Below are 20517 nucleotides of genomic sequence, written 5' to 3'. Positions count from 1 at the left end.
ATTTGTAATGCATGCAAAACCTTTAACATATCATTGACGCAAACACATGACATAAGTAGAAAATCTTATCTTTTGAGTTGTCCATTTTAATTATTTTTGTTTAATGCAAATAATAACGATTTATATTTAATGTAGATAGGTATATATTTATTATTTAAATATATGTTATTTTTCGTTATAAAATAAAAAGATAAAATTTTAAAATTTGTGTTTCAAATTTGAATTTTAGTCATCAAGCTTAGCTTTTTTTTTTTAAAGTTTTTATTCATTATCCACAACAACTAAATATCCATAATCATTATCCATATCAACAAATTATCCACATGGATGAGTCAATAATACTATTTTAGGTATATTTTATCTCTAATTATTTCTTCAAAATATATATTCTTTTAAAAATTGCTGACATAATTTTTAAGTTCCATACCACCGAATTAAGAGGGATATAAATTCTTGAACTTGCCTTTAATTGATTGGAATTTATTTGTATAAAAAAATAATGATGTCATTGTAGAAATTTAAAAACACACTGGAATTTGGAATGTTAATTAATTTATATTATTCGTAATGTAAATAATAATTTTTTTTAAAAAAAATATCTAAGTAGATTTAGAATGATCTTCTTGAAACTCGGATGGAAACATATATAAAGCTTCGTACTTGTACACTTGTACTCACAAGAGAGAAAAAAAGCTGTAAGTTTTTCATATTTTCTCTCTATTTACGTCCCTAATTACTTCTTCAATTCCATCTTCGCTGGAGATCATATGAAATGAGTTTTCGACTCTTGATTTATGGGTCTTGGAATCAACTCTTTTTTTTAACAAATTCCTACCAAAGATTTATGGTTTCGTTGCGGTTTTTCGATTTTTGTAATCTTGATTCATACTAGTACTCGGGTGGTATATTAATTAGTTGCTTGCGTGATTTCGTGAAGAAAAACAAAGAAAAAATATGGTAAAATTTAAAAAAAAATACAAAAGCCTTTGATATAGAAATAAAAGAGATAGTTTCATTCTGTTCTTAGAACTTTATTATTAAAATTCACTAAAACAAATTGATTTTCTATCGGAAAATCTTCCCAACGTTTGATGTATCTGATTTAGTTGATAGAATCGATCGCAAATTGATTAGTTCTGCTTATTTCGATTGCATGAATGAGACGATGATCGTATACGTACTTGCAGGTGTCGAGGTGATCAATATCTTGTTCAGTGAGTATATATATATATAACAAACTTCAAATTCGTCGTCGAGGTTTACGCATCAGTACATCGATAAATACTTTCTTTTGCCGGAAGATTAATGGAAAGGTTTGATATAAAGTTTGTAAACTAGCACTTTTTATTATATTAATTATATTTCTCATTCATCCAATTAAGATCACGAGCATTGCAGGTACAATTTTCTGGAGGAAGTTGGCAGTGGTTCGTATGGAAATGTTTGGAAGGCTGTGAGTGAGCAATCTGGTGAAGTGGTAGGTGTTGCTATATTTTGGATTTCAAAGTTAAACTGAACAGCCGAACATTTTAATCAATCACATGATGCACAGGTTGCTATCAAGAAGCTGAAAACAAAATATCGTTCGTGGGAACAGTGCATGAACCTGAGAGAAGTCAAGGTTGGTGATTTGTTTCTTTGTTTGTTTATCATCGGATTTTTTCATTTTGTTCGACGTGACTTATTGGTTTTCTTCTTGGCAGACGCTGAGAGCAATGAACCATTCAAATATAATAAAGCTCAAAGAAGTTATCCTGGAATATGGTGACTTGTTTTTTGTTTTTGAATACATGGTAGGTAGTACACACATTCTGATTAATTAATTAATTCCCTGTCTTTATTTGCTTTCCTGCCTGTTCACAATCTTTTGTCTTTCAGGAGTGCAATCTACTTCAAGTGATGAAGAACAGCCGAAAACGATTTTCTGAATCTGAAGTGAGAATATGGTGTTTCCAAGTATTTGAAGGTCTTGCACACATGCATCAACGTGGATACTTCCATCGTGACCTCAAGCCAGGTTAATCTTCATCAAGCTGATCTGTTAGCTAGTTTATCGATCGGAAGAAGTCTGTTAATTAGTATGTAAAATCTAGTGTTCAATTGCCTTTGTAATATTGTTTGGTCAAAACATCTTGTTCATTTATTTTGACAGAAAACTTGTTGGCATCAAAGGATCTCATAAAAATTGCCGATCTTGGTATGGCCCGTGAGATTGATTCTCACCCTCTATTCACAGATTATGTCACAACACGCTGGTGAGTAGTAGTTGCCGTTCTCTGATGTCAATAACTTGAGATTTTGCTTGCCACTCAACCTGGTTTTATATATCTTGCAGGTATCGGGCCCCTGAAGTTCTACTTGGTTCTCCAACTTACGGTCCGCCAGTCGGTACGTATACGTACGACACAAATTAGTTGATGATAACTTTGTTTTCTCCTCGTGACATTATATTTTCTTTCTACTTGGTAGACATGTGGGCTATGGGTACTATAATGGCTGAACTGTTTACTCTTCGCCCTTTGTTTCCGGGCTCAAGGTACGTGCATTCGTCGTCCTCCTTTGAAGATAATGGTGTGCTAGCTCGTTGGAACATATTTTCTTGTCTGGTTTGCATCGAGAGAATTCATGATTTACCTCTGAATCATTCATTACTCAGCATTATGTTCTCCTTTTATTTTAATTTGGGTTTTTCAAAACAATGAATATTTTAATGCAGTGAAGCAGACCAACTTCATAAAATAAGTTGCGTAATAGGGAGTCCGATTAAGAATGAATGGCCGGAGGGCCTTGAACTCGCCAAAGCCATGAATTACAAATTTCCGCAGGTGAGTGTTTGATTTGCTCCCTAACAGTACTATTTTTATGAACTATACGTATTTTTTTAAATTTTTTTTTATATATATTAGGTTTCTGGTATCGACCACTTTTCAGCATCGATACCAGGCGTTAGCAAGGACGCAATTGATCTTATTAAAGTAAGGCAAACATTTTTGATATGATCATATTTGTTTTTAAGATTATATTTCTCAATCTCACAAGTTTTTTCCTGCTAAATATAGTCTCTTTGTTCTTGGGATCCATCCAAGAGACCTACGGCGATAGAAGCTCTTAGACACCCTTTTTTCCAGGTTTTGTTTNTATATATACTCTTTATTAATTGATTGGAATTTGCATAGAAAGATGATTATGTAAATGTAGAAATTATAAAAACAGAGTCAACTTAGCAACAAGTGTTTGCAACATTGAAAATGACAATAACTTATAAAAATAAAATCTTGTGTGTATATATATACACATATATAGAAAAACAATTGCATAAGATTAATAATTACTACTTTCTAGAACATTGGTAAATGATTATAATCAAATAAATGTTAGTTTTCCATCACAGTTTCGCGTGCATCTCTCCAAATTTTTCTCGACTGCTTCAAATTTATCGATCATTATCATAAAAAAAGGCCAAGATTGTAGCAAGTTCTATGAATCTAAAACTTGTTTTACCTAAATCTCATACGACGTAGTAATGCTGTTNTTACTACTTTCTAGAACATTGGTAAATGATTATAATCAAATAAATGTTAGTTTTCCATCACAGTTTGGCTCTCCAAATCTTTCTCGATTGCATCAAATTTATCGATAATTGTCGGAAAAAACGGCCAAGATTGTAGCAAGTTTTATGAATCTAGAACTTGTTTTACCTAAATCTCACACGACGTAATAATGCTATCGACAAGTTAAGAATTTTGAATAAATTGTATAACTTAATATGAACTTGATTTGATATTCATTTCGATTTTGTCGAACAAGTTAAAAATTTTGAATAAATGGATTTGAAATACATCCATCAATCCAATATAACATAACATTATTAAAATCCAACGTAAACCCAAATATGATTAAATATTGGAGCTAAAAACAATGTTATGTAAACGAAATATAATATAACCGATTAAACGAACCTCGAAACATTAATTATCTAAGTTATGTTGAAAAATGTATTATATAAGTTTTCAAGTTGATCATGCTCAAAATCAAATACACGTAATAGCATTATATATGATATTATGAAAATAAGGATGGATCAACATGTTTTTTTTAATAATCACACACAATTACATATGAACATTAACTTTGCTATTTTTAACTATTATTATTGTAAAATATACAATTAATCAACGAATAAACAACAACAATAATAAAGCAAAAAAGTTGCACGTCGTATAGAAATTTGAAATCAATATTAACTGAAATGATCCGTAAACAATTCAATATACTCAAGGGAATGATGGATGCGAAAAATGATACATTAATTGATTAAAAATATTTTTTCATCTATTATTTGACTCAAAATTTTCAAACAAATCAATATATTATCAATCAATATTTATTCATTTATCATTCATATATCATCTTATCTCACGAACAAAACAATAAGTTTTTCCTAGTTAATTTAGTTTCTTGTTTTTTTTAAAAAAAATCTAATTCATTGAATAACCAAATATACTTTGCACTTCAAAAAAAATAAATAATTAATTGAAATAATTTATAAAAATATATTATTTTTTGGCTTTTCAATTTTAAGGTTGTTACCCATTTTATGATTATTTTTTTTATGTATAGTATTTAATTAGTTCATTAATTTATTAATATAAAGTAAATTATTTTGAAACACGTAATTAAAGTAAGCTAATTACTTAATTATTTTATATTATGTAAATTACTTAAACCTAACCACGTGCGCCACCGGCCAGTCCTTTCCCTGGAATGGGAGTAGGGTTCGGATTGGATCATTTCAAATATAGAGAGAAAAATAGAAATGGCGGCTTCACTTTGTCCAGTGCGCACGTTCTCTCGCCTGCTGTCTGAAAATGTCTGCAATTCAACAGAATCTTTCCACATCCATGGCCTCTCCGGCCTCCAGTTTCATCGCTCACTACAGCTTCGAGAACATCAAGTACCAAGTTTCTATTTTTTTTAGAGTTGAGTTTGTTTATTACGAGTGAGACGATTTCCGATTTTATTTTGTGGTGATTTAGTTGCAGGTCCACGAGTATTTCGATTCCTGGAAAATTTAAAGTGGCCGTGAAATGTGTGGCCGCAACTGAGAGAACAGGTGATTTATATGTCCAGTTATTGAAAATATATATTTTTTCTTTCGGATGTATTAGAGTTATTTGACAATTTTTTTTGTTGTTGGGTTCAATTTTTTTCGGTAACTTTTCTACCAATGCTTTACTTGTCTTGTCAAGGCATATATGTGATTTCTTTGTTTTATTACATATGAACTGCTCGTAGTGTATGACTCTATTCAGTATGCTGATTCCCAATGCTGCTTTTGATGAAGCTTACAAGACGAAAGTATCTCGCAACGAAAACATGGCTAAACTTCAAGCTGGCTACCTCTTCCCGGAGGTGCGGTTTTAGACTTCTTAACTTAATTACCTCCTAGCTATTTTTGAAGCATTACGTCTGCTGGTTAAACATTGATTTGTTCTTGGATGATGTCAAAGCTCGATAACTATGTGTGTAACCACGTAGTTATTTGGTTGAGTAGATTGAGTAAAGTGAAGTTCGTCTTTTTTTAACTCAAAAAGTTATACATGTTCACCCCTCTACTTTTGCTTTTGAGTGAGAACTTCGATTTTTTACCATTTTTTATCCCTGTATTAGATTGCCAGAAGGAAAGCTGCACACATGTTGAAACATCCTGAAGCCCAAGTAATCAGCCTTGGAATTGGGGACACCACCGAGCCCATTCCCGAAGTTATAACTTCTGCCATGTCAAAGGTATTGATTGCAGTAATATTTAGGGAGCTCTTTGAATATCATGAATTGTCAAGTTTTCATAAAATTCCAAGGCAAGCTGTCGGAATTTGTAGGTTTATCCAAATAAGTTAATGTTGTTTTATGGTGGCTATTTTCTGTATCTTCAAATTTAATAATGTTGAAATTTTTTCCACAATCATGTTGTTTATAAAAAAGCCCCTCCTGGCTAGATATTGTCTTTCTATTTCTTTGGTTACTATCTTTTATATGCTAATTTATGTGTTTTTTCTTTGAGTTGATGGAACCCTTATATTTCAATTTGTGTCAGAGATCATATGGGTTGTCAACTGTAGAAGGTTACAGTGGTTACGGAGCTGAACAAGGAGAAAAAGTCGGTGATTGCCCTTTTTCCTTTTTTATTTGGTCCTATAGCTGTGCCTAGCTTTATATTGTTTTGATGCCAATTACTTACATATTGATATTTATTAAACCGCTTTCTTTCTGTCACAGTTTCTTCTATTCATTGTCTTCTTTTTCGGTTAATTTGTGCATCAGCTAGTTGTCTAGTGCAAAGGATTTACCAGGCTTCTATGTTTTTGTCTATGTGGCAGCTAATGTCTGAAACAAAGTTTCTCTTTGTTTCTTTTTCAGCAATTGAGAGCTGCCATTGCTGCAACCTATTATGCAGACCTTGGATTAGAGGAAGGTGATATTTTTGTGTCTGACGGTGCAAAAAGTGACATTTCTCGCCTTCAGGTATATTTTGTTTATATGTTCTTGCCCCGATGTTCTAACTATCTACATGATTTTGGCTTTGGAAAATATTATTTTGTGATTGAATAATATCTGTGATGACTGCTTTTTATTAAAAAGAAAGAATTTAATTTGTGGAACTATTTTATTTTTTCTTCGAGTTAGGTTCTTTTTGGATCTAAGGTGACGATATCCGTTCAAGATCCATCATACCCGGTAAATACGACAACGAATGCTCATATATTATTACAATAATATGGGTTATAGATGAAAAAAAGTTCTTTTTAATGTAGGCATATGTGGATTCAAGCGTGATTTTGGGTCAGACTGGGCAATTTCAGAAGGACATTGAGCAGTTTGAAAAAATTGAATACATGAAATGCACCCCAGAAAATGGGTTTTTCCCTGATTTATCCACTGTTGGTCGGACCGATGTCATATTTTTCTGTTCACCCAATAATCCGACTGGTTATGCTGCCTCGAGAGACCAGCTGACAAGACTTGTGCAGTTTGCTAAAGAAAATGGATCCATCATAGTCTATGACTCTGCTTATGCTATGTATGTATCTGATGATAGTCCAAGATCCATTTTTGAAATTCCTGGAGCTAAAGAGGTTGGTTTGGAAACTGATTCTTGCATGTAATGCTTCCATATTAGTTCTCGTCTTTTGATTTTTGTTAGTTTCCTGCCTTGACGTTGGCTTTTGGATTTTGTTAACCGTCTTGCAGGTTGCGCTCGAAGTTTCTTCCTTTTCCAAGTACGCTGGTTTCACCGGCGTTCGTCTTGGTTGGACTGCAGTTCCAAAAGAGCTCCTGTATTCTGATGGATTTCCTGTGGCGAAAGACTTCAACCGCATCGTCTGTACTTGTTTTAATGGGGCATCTAACATTGCCCAAGGCGGTGGTGTGGCTTGCGTTTCGCCTGAAGGCATTAAGGTTAGTCCCTTTTCTCATTTCAAGATGCATACATTAGACACCCCCGAAAAGTTTGCTCCTGTAACTATAGAGGAATGAAATTTTTAGTCCCTTTTGTTTGCGCTTGTTGACTATAGTGCTAAATTTATGCCTCAACTGCTACTTTTGTTCCTTAAAGCTGAAATCACTCAATTTGGGAACGTGACTCATTCCTTTCTGATACTTTATTCACCTTCCAACTGAATTGAAACTGAGTTGGTGGTATGGTTTTGGTCGAACTATACATACTAAACTACGCACATAGTTTTTGAAACAAATCATGCACAAATTGCATTTTAAAATCTTCTACCTACGGTTAGATCTTATATCATATGAAATAACATCCGCATCATTGACCACCTGATTTATGTATAATTCGATCAAAATTGATAAATATTTGGTATTAAAATGGCATTAATTGAACCACCTCGAAAGAGAAAATTGAGTGACCAAAAGTGATATTTGGTGCATATTTATAGGACACAAATTGATAGGTGATGCATGATAAACTATGCAGCATCACTATAGTTTTAAGGTCAAAATTGCATTCAACACGAAAAAGTGCATCCAATCAATGAAAGATCAACGTGACTTCTCTATCGACAGGCCATGCATGAGGTGGTCGGCTTCTACAAGGAAAACACCGGTATCATAGTCGACACGTTTGATTCTCTTGGATTTAAGGTTTACGGAGGTAAAAATGCACCGTATGTTTGGGTACACTTTCCTGGCCAAAGTTCATGGGAAGTTTTCAGTGAGATTCTTGAGAAGACCGATGTTGTTGTCACTCCTGGCAGTGGTTTTGGACCTTGTGGCGAAGGTTTTATCAGAGTGAGTGCCTTCGGACACAGGGAAAATGTTTTGGAAGCCTGTAAAAGATTCAAGCAGTTGTACAAGTAAACCATACCACCTGTCTCTGCTTAGACCAGGTACGTTGGTTCGAGCCATTTGAACCTGATTCTGCAGAATCAGAGTTGATACATTTAAGTACCTGTGTTTTAATAATTTTAAAAGTTGTATTTATTTCCAAATGTTTGATGTTTTGATAATTATTAAGCAATTTGGAGCCATAGTGTACATGTCCAAAGCTGAGCTTACTCTGAAGAAGAGAATTAATAATAATAACAATAACAGAAAAGAGACTATCATCTACACGATATCGCGGCTCCGAATTAGGACTTATATGGTTAGCTCTAGATTTCTAGAGAAAAAACTTGGAACTTAAATCGACATTGCTTACATGATTGTAACTGGAAGTTGATTTAATATTATTGAAATGTTTATACAAGGAATTAAATCATTAACACAAAAATATTAAACAAGGTTAACATGTATGCAAAATATTTTATATATAAGCAATCCTTTAGTCACCCCCGTTTGATATTTGACACAAAAATAACGCAAAATGGACTAAACATATACGGGTTCGATTTCAAAGAAATTACCAGAATCTTGCATACACAAGAAATAGACGACAATTCACATTTATGGATTGATTTGCTCAAAAGATGCAAAATGTGGAACTGATAAATCACGCTTCTTTCGTTTTTGAGACTTAAATTACGCAAAGCAATAACCCTTTATGGACATGTCGTGTTTGCCAGCATTGATCTTTGTATTGAAATACAAAAGATTTACGTACAAGAAATCTTTCAAGTTTCTTGTTTGTATGGGTTCAGATTCTGATGTATGTTAGTGCTTTATCTTTTCCCATATTTTAAGGAAAGTGAATACTAACAATATTTTGTTTTGTTAGTAATATTTCAACTATTATATTTTATAAATATGCAAAAATATAACATGAGCTGACAAAATCGACTCCAGATTTGGGAATTTGCTTGACAAGAAAGCTTGGTAATAAAATTGGAACCAAACATTTGACTCAAGACGATTTATTCGAACCCCTGTTCTGACTTAATATTGATTCGGGTGAATCAAGAAAAATAAAAGATTTATGTAGGAAAATAGATGTTCTTAGTGTTGTGTATTGAAAAATTAGAACTTTTTATGAATAATAAAGAACAAACAAAACTGGACTCGTACTTGTAATTCACTCCAGGAACTCACCAAGAGAAATTTAGCTCCCAACCAAATCCTTTTGGGAGAAGGAATCGGCAGCAATAATCCTTTTTAATTATGAGTACTTATATTTTTTAAATAATGTTTTAAATTTTAATTATTTTTAATTGTATTTTTTTAATTATGTGCAATTGTAATTTTTTTTTGCAATTAGTGTTTTTTTAAAATAAAAAATTAATATTTCAATATCATCTATACAACATCATCACATCACGGTAGAAACATTCAATGAAGATAACAGTAGCGGGAGTTTAACTGTGCAAATCGAAATATAGCAACTACGGGTTCTCATGTTGTACGCTTAAAACTAATAAACCAAACCGAGCTCAAACAATTCAAATATTTTTTGAGCCGAATTATTCTATTTGATAGTGAACGTGCTCTAATACAATGAAAACATACTTATATTATATGAGCTTATGAACTCAAGAATGAAGTTCTAACCAAACAATTTGATCGAGCTCAAACTCAGTTATTATAGAATAATGGGATAGATTTTATTTGTGATTTAATTAAATGGGGGAGCTCTATAGTACGCTGGAACAGTAGCAGGGAAGAACATTTGTCTTACACCCTCTGCCTTTATAATCGGCAAAATAATTCCCGATGCACCCTGTGAATTGAAATTCATGAAAACAGATAATTGTTAGCCTTATTCATTGAGAAAATATAACTTTTTATGAACAATAAATAACAAACAAATAGTCGATGACTTATAGTCCATCTAGTAACCAGGTCCCCCAAATTCAGGACAAGGTCTCAAGTTCGGAAATGAACCTATGGAAACTCACCGAGAGCAATTTAACTCCCAACCAAATCCTTTTCGGAGAAGGAAAGGGCAGCAACAATCGGCCAACGCCATAGACTGCAACCGCGAAGAAATGGAGAACGAGGCTTAAAGGGCGTGGATTCAGACCAGAAAGCAAAGACACAGGGCCATTGGAGAAATTGCCTCCAAGACTCAAATAGTCGAAACATGCTTGTCGCATTTCCTGCCTTGCTTGGTCGGGAGATGCACAAAAGACTTTATAAAGAGCTCCAGCTAATGTGTTAATTGTAGATGCCACCGGCTACAAACCACATAAACATCCAGAATCACGAGTCAAAACCGGTAAGAGTTTGTCAAGTAGGGAATTAATGAAGCTTGGTGATCTTGAACACACCTTTCTAAGGGTGTAGAAGGATTCAAGATACTTGCTTAGTGTAGTTGCATCGTGTAAATCATATATAGGTTTAAGAAGATTACGAAGAATGACAATGTCTGATAGAGCGACAGTCATTCCTCCCCCAGTTAGAGGATGCCGCATATTAAAGGCGTCTCCCATCAAAAGTGCACCAGGGGTGGGATGAGGATTCGCAGGCATGCTTCTGTTTGGCATGGTTCTTATGTTTCCTTTATCAATCGCGGCGTTAAATGAATCGTTCAGTTGCGGAGGAATCTGAGGTAAAATGCATTAGTCGGTTCATATGAGAAGTTCATGCCATGTGAAAGATAATGAAAAGTTTGTGTCACTGAGAGAAAACTGCACTTCTTTTTTCATTTCATACTTGAGGTAGTACCAAGATGAATAATGATAAAGGTACAATTAATATATCGTTACAGCGATATTTATAACCATTATATCGGGAGATTTTACTGCTATATCGCGAGATTTTGTATTCAATATACAGTGGGATTTTGATAAATTGAATTGTTGAATTGAACTTTTTGTGTTGTACAAATTGATGTACAAATATGGATGTACATGTAACATCACTTATACCAAGATAGGTCCATGGAACCAAACTTTAACAAACGAACAAAATAAAATTATCTATAAGTTTCGAACCGATTAAAATTTTCAAAGAAACTGAACTTAACAAATCCAAGTTTCACAAAACCGACCTAATCGACTAGCCTATACAATTGAATTAGCAGAACTAGCCACATCAAAATACCTATAAAAGGAAATTTTCTCTGAAGTTTTGTTGTTCAGTTTATGGGATTCTTACTTCTTGGAGAAACCAAATTAAAGTTAAATGGGATTAATTGATAGTTTTTAAAAATAAACTTCGATTTACCATACTAAATTACTATTTCCATTTGCTGGATAAGTTCTGTAAACCGAAATATTGCTTGCCTAGCTGCTTTCTCTGTGCTTTTCAAGGGAATTTTCTTTCACCTCAACATTGAAAAAGCGGCACAGAATGTCTCATTTAACAAAAGGAGGTGAGACGCAGCAACAATTTTCTTGAACTTAAACCTGATTAATGTGATTTGTTTTAAAACTTGAGATGAGAGTTCGAATTTTGCTTAAGCTCGGGCATGAAGATTACCTGTGGAGCCACCACCGTCTTCAAGTAACTAGCCATTTCACCATTGGCAATGGAAGGCACCTTCTGTCCTGGGATATCAACCAGACAACGGATCTCAGTACTGCTGATGGGATAAAATAAGACTGGTGACGGATCTCCAAGAACAACGTGCCCATGATTAGCAAATGGGAGTTCACAATTTTCCAGGACCAAACCAACGAAACAAGAGGGATTTTCAACCTGTGATCATATCATTTAAAGGACCCTTTTCTTCAAGAACAATCACGAAGTAAGATTTAAGAAAATTTAAGATAATGGCGCAAGAGGGCACAACAAATTTTCCTTGAGGGACATCTTATTCTCACCTTGGGAGTGCAGAGAGAGCGTCTCAAGTTCGAAAAACAGCCATCACAAACAATGGTTAGAGGAGCATAAGCAGTCATTTCTTGACCATTCTTGTTTCTGTATTGTACTCCTTTAACTGTTCCCTCTTCTTCAAGCAAGGACGTCACAGTTCCTTGTTCGAGTCTAACACTGTCGAAAGCAAATGGTTAAACACGAAATGATATGGGCCTATTTAGAAGAAAATTCACCAGGGTAGAAGGAGGTGGAAGGAACCCATCCTATTAAAAAATCTTAAATTTTATGTTCAACATTTTTAAGATCTTATGTTTCACTCCTGTCGTCAAACTTTTTTGGTCCGCTCCTGGTGACAGTCTAATAACAGAAAGTTCTTTCTTTACGTGATCATACTTTGAGAGAGTGCTGGCCTTTTCTCGCATCCGCTGTATGAAACGGCCATTGTGAAAGCTTCTCCCTGAGACATCTGAGTGAAACTTTTCCAAAGGATAAGATAGCATGGCATTTCTACCATCCTTGTACAGGGCATATCCAAAAACTCGTTGAGCGTCAATGTCACCAACACAATCTGAGTTAAAATTTAAAATTTACATTACAAAATATAAATATAGACGTCCAAACCAAAGAGTACCATACATAAATGCAAAAGTTGAGGCAATAAAACTGCAGATGTGACAGAAATTTATTTTCGAAGCTGTCGGTGTCACCTTCTAAACCTAACTCCATTAATTTTAGGTACCCTCCAGGCTGTAGAAGTTCCCCAACGATACGATCTGGCTCTCTCAAGTCTCTTTCAATGACATGAACTTGACGGCCCTCCTGTAATTAAATATCAGAACATAAAAAATGAGTAGATTTTACAAATGATCGCAGAATAATTAAGACTTAGTTTATGTGAACTGTTTATGCTTCGATTCATGATTAGCTAGCTTCATTGATAACACCAAAATGAGATCATGCGGGTCCTTAAACACTGTATTATTCTCTGGCAATATTCTGATCTTTGTTTCTTTGGAAGAAAATTTGAATGAAAAACTATACAAAAACCGTTCCAAAAATAGTTTTATACTTTGCCACATGCATATGATCGATCAAATGTAAGCTGCAAACTGGGTATCATGTGCTCTTGAAATCAAATCGACCTAAAAATTAGCGCATATTTGACCAACTTAATTTACATATAAGATTTAGGTAGTGTTTGCAAGAGCTTTTTTTAAGTTATCTTATCAACTTCTACGTGCAATTTTCAAACATTTCATTAGCTAGAAGCGATTAGAAGCTTTTAAAATAAGTTCTTGCGAACCCCAACTTAATACACAAAAACTCTTAAAATTAAATATACCATAATGAAATCACTTTTTGACAAAGACTCGGCAATCTGAAGTCTTCATCATCAACTTTCTCATTCAGGCCTTGGTTAGTATTCAAAGCTTATTTACTAATCGTCGAAACATTGCGAAACCGGTGATGCAGTGACATGAACATCTCGTGATTGAAGGATATAAAGCAATAAACTTCATGTCCATCGTAATTTAAAAAAAAATGGAAAGAAATATCAATATGCAATGGCCCAGCTGATTTTCTTGCCATAAAAAATAAAAGAAAATACAGCAAACTGAAAGCAGTTATTTCCTGATCATACCTTGGCAAGAGTATAAGCCAGAGCCGCCCCGGCCACACCGGCGCCCACAATTATAATGTCAGCCTCTCCGCCTGCCTCCGCCGCCAAACCACCTCCTGCGGCGGATAAGCTCTCGTTGCACCCACATTTACGCCCAATCCTTGAACCTATGGTTCTCTTATCCTCTCTACGCAAGCTGTGAAGCCAAACGAACCCCAACAACAAAGCAAATAGACCACCCAAAATATACTGATCCATCGCCACCATTTCCACAACCGGTCAAATTTGAGATCAGTACAGATGAACAAAAATTTCAAGAAACAAAAAAAATTAACCGTGTCGTATTGAAGTAGATATATATAGAGAGAGAGAGAGGGAAATGTGCATGTGGAACGTGTGAGCACCAACGAACGCACACACGGTTCCATTTAAGATTCATTTTACCTCTTTTTTCTTTAAACTTGGATTCCGCCGCTTCATATGCTGGATTTTATGAATTGATTAATGAATCTTTACATTCACCTCCTAAGTATTTATCGTATTTGCACGAAAATTACCGTAACATTGTCTAGTTACTCGATTTTGTGAGACGAAACTCAGACAATATCTAAAATATTATTTTTCACTTGTTTTTATGTGATTATTGATTTTATTTTTATATAAAAATATTATTTTTCTATTATATGTATAAATGTGATCGATAATGAGTCTGTTGCATGAGATATGTCTTTTCATGCAAACTTTTGTTAACCCACTGGTGTCACTTTATGCATGTTAGTTACATCAATGCTGTAAAATATAGTGTTAGCAATTAAAATATAATTAATTTGAGTAAGTCTATTGTGATATGGTCTCACGAATCTTTATCTATGAAACGGATCAACTATACTGATATTCACAATAAAAAGTAATACTCTTAGCATAAAAAGTAATACTTTATCATGGATGCCCCATATAAAAGATCTGTCTCACAAAATACGATCCGTGAGATCGTCTCACACAAGTTTTTGTCAATTAATTTTACATAAATACCTTTAAATTCTCATTTTCTTTTAAATATTCAATTTTTTCTTTTATTTATATTTTAAAACTCGGTCATATCTTATTTATATTTTAAAAAATTTAGATAGTCCATTACTTCTAATAAAAAATATGAAAAAGTTATTAATTTAAAAATTACAAAAATTTTAAATTAATCCAACTTTTCATTAAATACTCCTCATAAATTTAGAATCAATACATTTAAGGGAGAATTTATCACAATATGTTATGTTTCATACTTCTTAAATTTCCTACATAATAATACAATAGAATAAGTCTCTTGTGAAATAGTTACAAAACTTTTTCCACTCGAGGCTATGTACCATTATTTGCACAAAAATATTTTCACGTGATGCCAAGCATCTACATCACATGTTGGCCCCTGCATTGTAACAACTTTCGCTAAGTACATTTATCAATAAATTTTAGAGTAAGTCTTTTGTGAGACGGTTTCACGAATTTTTATCTGTAAGACGGGTCAATCCTACCGATATTCACAATAAAAAATAATATTCTTAGCATAAAAAGTAATATTTTTTAATAGATGACCCAAATAAGATATCTGTCTCACAAAATACGACCCGTGAGACCGTCTCACACAAATTTTTGCCTAAATTTTATGTGAAACAGTCTTATGAGTCGATTTATTGAGAAGAATTTTCTATTTAGGTCAAACGTATTACTTTTTATTGTAAATATGAGTAAAATTGATTTGTATGACGAAATAAAGATTCCTATACAATTAGACCATGCACCATTGGGTTTTTTGGAATCCGAGCCACCATTATTTATTATAGTAAGTCTCTTGTGAGACGGTCTCACGAATCTTTATCTGTGAAACGGGTCAACCCTATCGATATTCACAATAAAAAGTAATACTCTTAGCATAAAAAGTAATACTTTTTCATGGATGACCCAAATAAGAGATCCGTCTCACAAAATACGACCCGTGAAACCGTCTCACACAAGTTTTTACCTATTTATTAACCATCATAAATTTGAGAAGTACATTCACCAACCTTTGTTTTTTGCAATAAATTTTTTTTTTAAAATTTTAAGAGAAGTAAACACATCACAGCTCTGAAATGTGAAGCTGGATCAGAAAGAGATCATTCGATCCGAACAATCCTTAGGAGACTCAATACCTGGAGATTCAGATAAGTACACAGATCAAGATCATTAATGGTACAAGGACAGATCGTGCAAAAGAATTAATGAGAATAGGACAAGTCGTACAACGTTGATGTCGAAGACTTTTGACTGTTGAAGATCAGACTATATAAATAAATCCCATGAAGCGTTCATGATTTTATGACTCTCAAATATTGACACTTGAAAAAAATCGTAGTGACATAGGTTTCATAAGTCAATGATTTGTTTATTCATGCCAAGCTCTCGATCCACAATAATGATTCAGTCATTCACTCAACTACTTAGACACAGAGAAAATCATATTTTTAGTTTTGTAAATGTCGATTTTTTATTTTTAGTCATGTTATATATATCATATGCTTAATATGAAAATAAAACAATTATTATTACAAAAAAAATGTATTATAATTAAGTTCTTCGACACACGAGGAAGTGTATTAGGTATAAGACGCTACCTTAATCGGTCGCCTAGCCGAATGTCTAGATTAATATTTTTTATTTTTTTAAAAAAAATTTATTAGACATATTAGCTCTTCCATTTGAATTGAATTAAGAGAAGAAATATATAAACGATTTTGAGTTAGAATACAGCACATAAGAATTATTAGATAAATATGAGTATTAACAAAAAGAATTATATATTTAAATTAAAAAACCGCTTCCGTTCCATATTCTTTCCTTATTGGAACTCTAAACCGATCCTGTTATATTATTTTTTTGTTAGCTTTATTTTTTAGATTTGTTAAGAAAATTTAAAATATTGAATATTTGAAGAATTTTTTGAGAGTGAGATAATTAAAGAAGATAATAGTTTGAATATATGTTTTGATATGTTGAATATATGATGAAGATATTCGATGACATTATCTTGAAAGATATAGTGCAAGATTTAAAAAGATAATGTCTATGTTGGATGCGATTGAGCTTTCTATATAAAAGAATGTTAATTAATTTAAAGATTGTCGATGGTGGTCATGTGAAGTCTAGGGAATGTGTTTGATCAAAGCAGAGTTGAAAAAGAGTTGTGTTCGTCAAGTGAAGTGAATGTCAAAAAAGATAGAATAATTTTTTTAAAAAAAAAGTCTTTTATGATTGCAATCATTTATATTTAATGGATTTGCTTGGTAGCCGAGCGTGGTTTCATGGATGTGGGTCGATAGGACCGACCGAGTTTAAAATTTCTTGTGTTCAAATTTTTTGCTTCTAGATTTACATTTATTTATTGTGCGAATAGAAAACTAAACAAAACAAAAGAAAACCGGATCAACAGATCTGATTGACAAAAAATTATCATTTACACCAAATTCATACAATGGAGTATGGCTTTGATTGATCCTACACGCCCACATAAAAAGGGGTAGAAAACATTACATTTCGCTATATTCCTAGACCAAATCGGGTCCGCCGCGAGAATTCAAAGTGAGAACGGATTCTGAGGTGTATAAACTACAGGAATTTTCGACATGGTGATGTTACCGTTAAGGATGTTGGGTGCCACAGAATCCTCTCCTATCACGGGATTCACTGGTACGACCTTCTCTGGAACAACCTTATTCCCATCAACCTTAGCCAACACCTCAAAATGCATCATTACAGACTTAGGCTTAGTTCTCCATTCTGGGAATCCCTCGAATGAGAATTCATTCCCATCTTTTATCTTCTTCTCGACTCCAAAACTTATCTTCACAAAAGTTTGGGCAGATACATCCGCCTTCAAAAGCTTAAAGGAACCCTCCTTGTTGGCTTTGGGGCCCAAAACAGAAGAGAGCAGAGCTTCAAAACCAAGCAAGTTCGAGTTCGAGCCATTAATAGATGTGACAGGCCACAATGTGCTAAACTGGTCAGGTGCAAGAAGAGCGGTTGCTTCTCCTTTGAGATCAATGCCTGATACCGAGTGAATTTTGTTAGCTTTACTTTTCCCTTTTTTAAAAGTGTTTATCAACTATTATAATGATAACTACTTTTGAAAGTTGAGTTTCTTACATCCAAACTCACCCATATTATTTGCTTCCATGAAGTTTCTCTTCGATGCTGAGGACAACTCAACTAGACCAGGTGCAAGGCGCTTAAGCTTGAGTTTGTTGGTGGGAGAGGAGGTCGATGACGATGAAGAAGGGGACGTTAGTGATGTTGGGCCGACGATTCGAAGGGAAACGAGAGGACCATTGGGGGAAGAAGCAGCATGTCGAAGATGCTTTGCCAGAGTTAAAAGGCCCCAAGCAAAACCATCATTTGTTCGATTCAAAGGAAGTGGAAGCTCGATGGGATTCCGTAGGCTCACTGATCTAGCACCCGTTACAGTGACCACCGCACCATCTGCCAGGATGACTTTCTTTAGCACACCAGCATCCACATCATGCTGCATAAAATTTTAACCAAAAAGATCACAGTCAAGTTAGCATAAGGGGAAATGAAACACTGAATTGCCAGAGAATCATAGATATCCATAATTGCAACAGGTATTAAATACCATTCAATAAACAACTTAATGGCTCAATCTCCATATTTGAAAACCATTTAAATCTAGAAAAGGAAAAACAAATGAAATTCGAGTGTCCATAACGTCATCAAGTTGAAAAATCAATTCCTCTAGCAACAAATGCTTCAGTAATAGGCTCATCCAGCATAGTCCTTGCACTGACTATGTGCATTTACAAACGATAAAACGCAACACGCGTTTGCTCAAAGCCGACTGATCAAATTTCACATAATCACACATTGTAATGATAAATTTTTCTTCGCTCTATAGTGAACCGAACCATACAGCTAACGTATTATCTATCTTTAACCATATTCATACTTCAAAACTTTTATTAATCACCAAAAACAAGAACTTACAGGCAAAGAAATTCTCATGTCCTTGGCATCCTGAATCCATAGCTCCATTGGACCCGCCAATTGAAAAGGGGCAAGAACTGGCATCTGATCATCCAATCTCCGCCCTTCTACTAACCGATTCTCGTACCGGGGCTTACTCGGATCTTCCATTTGAAAAATGGGCAGATCCACGTATTCCCAACGCTTCACATCCTCCAACAGTTTAAAGGGCAATACCTGATTATCTATCTGGACATCGAATTCATATGCTACTGACTTCCCCACCAAAGCGTCCCTCAAATCGAAACCGGATATCGTAATTTCGTCAGATTGGAACCCTAATCCCTTCACAATAGCTTCCTTCAAATCCTATACCAAACAACAAAATCAATAAATAACAAGCCCACGGGAAAATTTAGATTATATTAACGAAAACTCGGAAATTGCCTACCTTAATAGCCTTGGGGTACACAACATCGAAATCTTGTGTGGTAACCGAGGCGGCGGATGACGAAACTCGAATTGCAATCAAAACCAAACAAAACGATGCAGCAATATAAAGCGATCGCAACCTCAAATCCATTGAAATAGAATCAAAATTCATAATGCAATAATAATAATAATAATATCAAGAAATCGTCTTCGTCTCTACTTTACACAAATTCTATCGGACAGAGGAATTGTGGGATTCGCGCTTCTTCACCGACCCGGGTTCACTTATATATTGAACATTGGCGGTGATGACGTGGAGGCGACGGACCAATAAGAATTGAGGGAATGATGCGCCACAGCGTCAGTCGCATTCGATTGGAGAGGAGAAATCATGGACGCGTCACGCTTACAATTCGGGGGAGGTAAACGGCGTCGTATCAAAGTAGAATATTAAATATATTAAATTAAAATGGAAAAATAATAGAAAATGTGGCGTCGCCCGGACTCGAACCGGAGACCTTCAGTGTGTTAGACTGACGTGATAACCAACTACACCACGACACCTGTTTAGTAAATATCGCAATTTTAAATTTAAAATAATGTTAATTAACTAATTTTAAAGAAACATAGCCTACCATCCTTTTATGGGCTGGGCTTGAATTTATTTGGGCTGTACACTTCTAAAATGGGCCATCTCCATTTCACTCTTGACAGTACTATAAACCCGAACTTCGGATTTAGTGGATTCGTTTGCAACTTTATTATTACTAGTTACTCTGCACACACGATACGTGTGTGTACAGTCTTTTTTATTATTATCGATGAACTAAAGTGAAATTTGACAAATTATGGAGGGACTAAATTGATATTTGAATTGTTGAAATAAAAAAAATAAAAATAAAAGTGTGTGTTGAAATTTAAAAAACAAAAGTGTAATATTAGTATCATATAAGGGTAAAGTTGGAAGAAAAAGCTGGTGTCCTTCCTAGGTGGTTACTATCATGTCCTCAACTTTAATAAAATAGAATAGATATAACAAAAAATTAAATTAATAATACAAATGATTTTTATTTTTTGCATAACATGATCTAATATATCAAATATCATTTCGTTCGGAAAAATGTATATACAAACAAATGATAAAAATTGAAGTAATGATTTATCATATTAAATACTAAATTGAAACTAACATAACAATTCAAATACAATGATAATGATAAGTTTAAATTAATTAAACAATATAAGAG

General features: G+C 33.9%; 5 protein-coding genes and 1 non-coding gene across 6 annotated transcripts in view; 2 read left to right on the top strand and 4 right to left on the bottom strand.

Annotated features, from left to right (window-relative positions):
• The window catches only part of LOC140984804 (probable pectin methylesterase CGR3), a 72426-nt gene that overhangs the window by 21820 nt on the left and 30089 nt on the right, over positions 1-20517 (bottom strand). The gene's annotated exons all lie outside the window — the stretch shown is intronic.
• On the top strand, positions 1401-2999 carry LOC140984643 (cyclin-dependent kinase F-4-like). The gene is made up of 9 exons (XM_073452194.1): positions 1401-1477; positions 1553-1621; positions 1704-1793; positions 1879-2017; positions 2153-2255; positions 2336-2388; positions 2470-2536; positions 2717-2825; positions 2907-2999. Exons 2-9 carry the CDS (start codon positions 1601-1603, stop codon positions 2997-2999), a joined length of 675 nt encoding a protein of 224 aa, XP_073308295.1. The 5' UTR covers positions 1401-1477; positions 1553-1600.
• LOC140985269 (LL-diaminopimelate aminotransferase, chloroplastic-like) lies at positions 4768-8543 on the top strand. Its single transcript, XM_073453065.1, has 10 exons — positions 4768-4954; positions 5043-5113; positions 5345-5412; positions 5671-5787; positions 6095-6157; positions 6418-6522; positions 6685-6735; positions 6813-7133; positions 7249-7455; positions 8080-8543. The coding sequence occupies exons 1-10, from the start codon at positions 4869-4871 to the stop codon at positions 8371-8373; spliced, it is 1383 nt and encodes a 460-aa protein (XP_073309166.1). The 5' UTR covers positions 4768-4868; the 3' UTR covers positions 8374-8543.
• On the bottom strand, positions 9866-14176 carry LOC140983733 (squalene monooxygenase SE1-like). The gene is made up of 8 exons (XM_073450848.1): positions 13850-14176; positions 12915-13026; positions 12601-12775; positions 12213-12381; positions 11869-12087; positions 10716-10991; positions 10344-10622; positions 9866-10165 (listed from the first exon to the last, which is right to left on the bottom strand). The coding sequence occupies exons 1-8, from the start codon at positions 14093-14095 to the stop codon at positions 10061-10063; spliced, it is 1581 nt and encodes a 526-aa protein (XP_073306949.1). The 5' UTR covers positions 14096-14176; the 3' UTR covers positions 9866-10060.
• Positions 17286-19641, bottom strand: LOC140983792 (protein TUNICAMYCIN INDUCED 1-like). The gene is made up of 4 exons (XM_073450931.1): positions 19290-19641; positions 18860-19207; positions 18017-18380; positions 17286-17905 (listed from the first exon to the last, which is right to left on the bottom strand). The coding sequence occupies exons 1-4, from the start codon at positions 19440-19442 to the stop codon at positions 17436-17438; spliced, it is 1335 nt and encodes a 444-aa protein (XP_073307032.1). The 5' UTR covers positions 19443-19641; the 3' UTR covers positions 17286-17435.
• Positions 19761-19834, bottom strand: TRNAV-AAC (transfer RNA valine (anticodon AAC)). Its single transcript has one exon. It is a non-coding gene; the product is annotated as a tRNA-Val (tRNA).

This window comes from Primulina huaijiensis, chromosome 9 (assembly GCF_012295235.1).
Source record: "Primulina huaijiensis isolate GDHJ02 chromosome 9, ASM1229523v2, whole genome shotgun sequence".
In the NCBI taxonomy this organism is placed as follows: Eukaryota; Viridiplantae; Streptophyta; class Magnoliopsida; order Lamiales; family Gesneriaceae; genus Primulina; species Primulina huaijiensis.
The sequence above is the reverse complement of the archived record's forward strand: the minus strand, read 5'-3'. Positions and strand labels throughout refer to the sequence as shown.

Coding starts and splice junctions, on each gene's coding strand:
- LOC140984643 (XM_073452194.1), top strand. CDS start 1,601: ATGAACCTGAGAGAAGTCAAG. Junction 2,018..2,152: donor CCATCGTGACCTCAAGCCAG/GTTAATCTTCAT, acceptor TTATTTTGACAG/AAAACTTGTTGGCATCAAAG. Junction 2,537..2,716: donor CCTTTGTTTCCGGGCTCAAG/GTACGTGCATTC, acceptor ATTTTAATGCAG/TGAAGCAGACCAACTTCATA.
- LOC140983733 (XM_073450848.1), bottom strand. CDS start 14,095: ATGGTGGCGATGGATCAGTATATTTTGGGTGGTCTATTTGCTTTGTTG. Junction 12,776..12,914: donor AATGGAGTTAGGTTTAGAAG/GTGACACCGACA, acceptor ATTTTAACTCAG/ATTGTGTTGGTGACATTGAC. Junction 10,623..10,715: donor CCTTCTACACCCTTAGAAAG/GTGTGTTCAAGA, acceptor TGTGGTTTGTAG/CCGGTGGCATCTACAATTAA.
- LOC140985269 (XM_073453065.1), top strand. CDS start 4,869: ATGTCTGCAATTCAACAGAATCTTTCCACATCCATGGCCTCTCCGGCC. Junction 6,523..6,684: donor GTGACATTTCTCGCCTTCAG/GTATATTTTGTT, acceptor TCTTCGAGTTAG/GTTCTTTTTGGATCTAAGGT. Junction 6,736..6,812: donor TTCAAGATCCATCATACCCG/GTAAATACGACA, acceptor TTTTTAATGTAG/GCATATGTGGATTCAAGCGT.
- LOC140983792 (XM_073450931.1), bottom strand. CDS start 19,442: ATGAATTTTGATTCTATTTCAATGGATTTGAGGTTGCGATCGCTTTAT. Junction 18,381..18,859: donor ACATGAGAATTTCTTTGCCT/GTAAGTTCTTGT, acceptor AATTTTATGCAG/CATGATGTGGATGCTGGTGT. Junction 17,906..18,016: donor CATGGAAGCAAATAATATGG/GTGAGTTTGGAT, acceptor ACTCGGTATCAG/GCATTGATCTCAAAGGAGAA.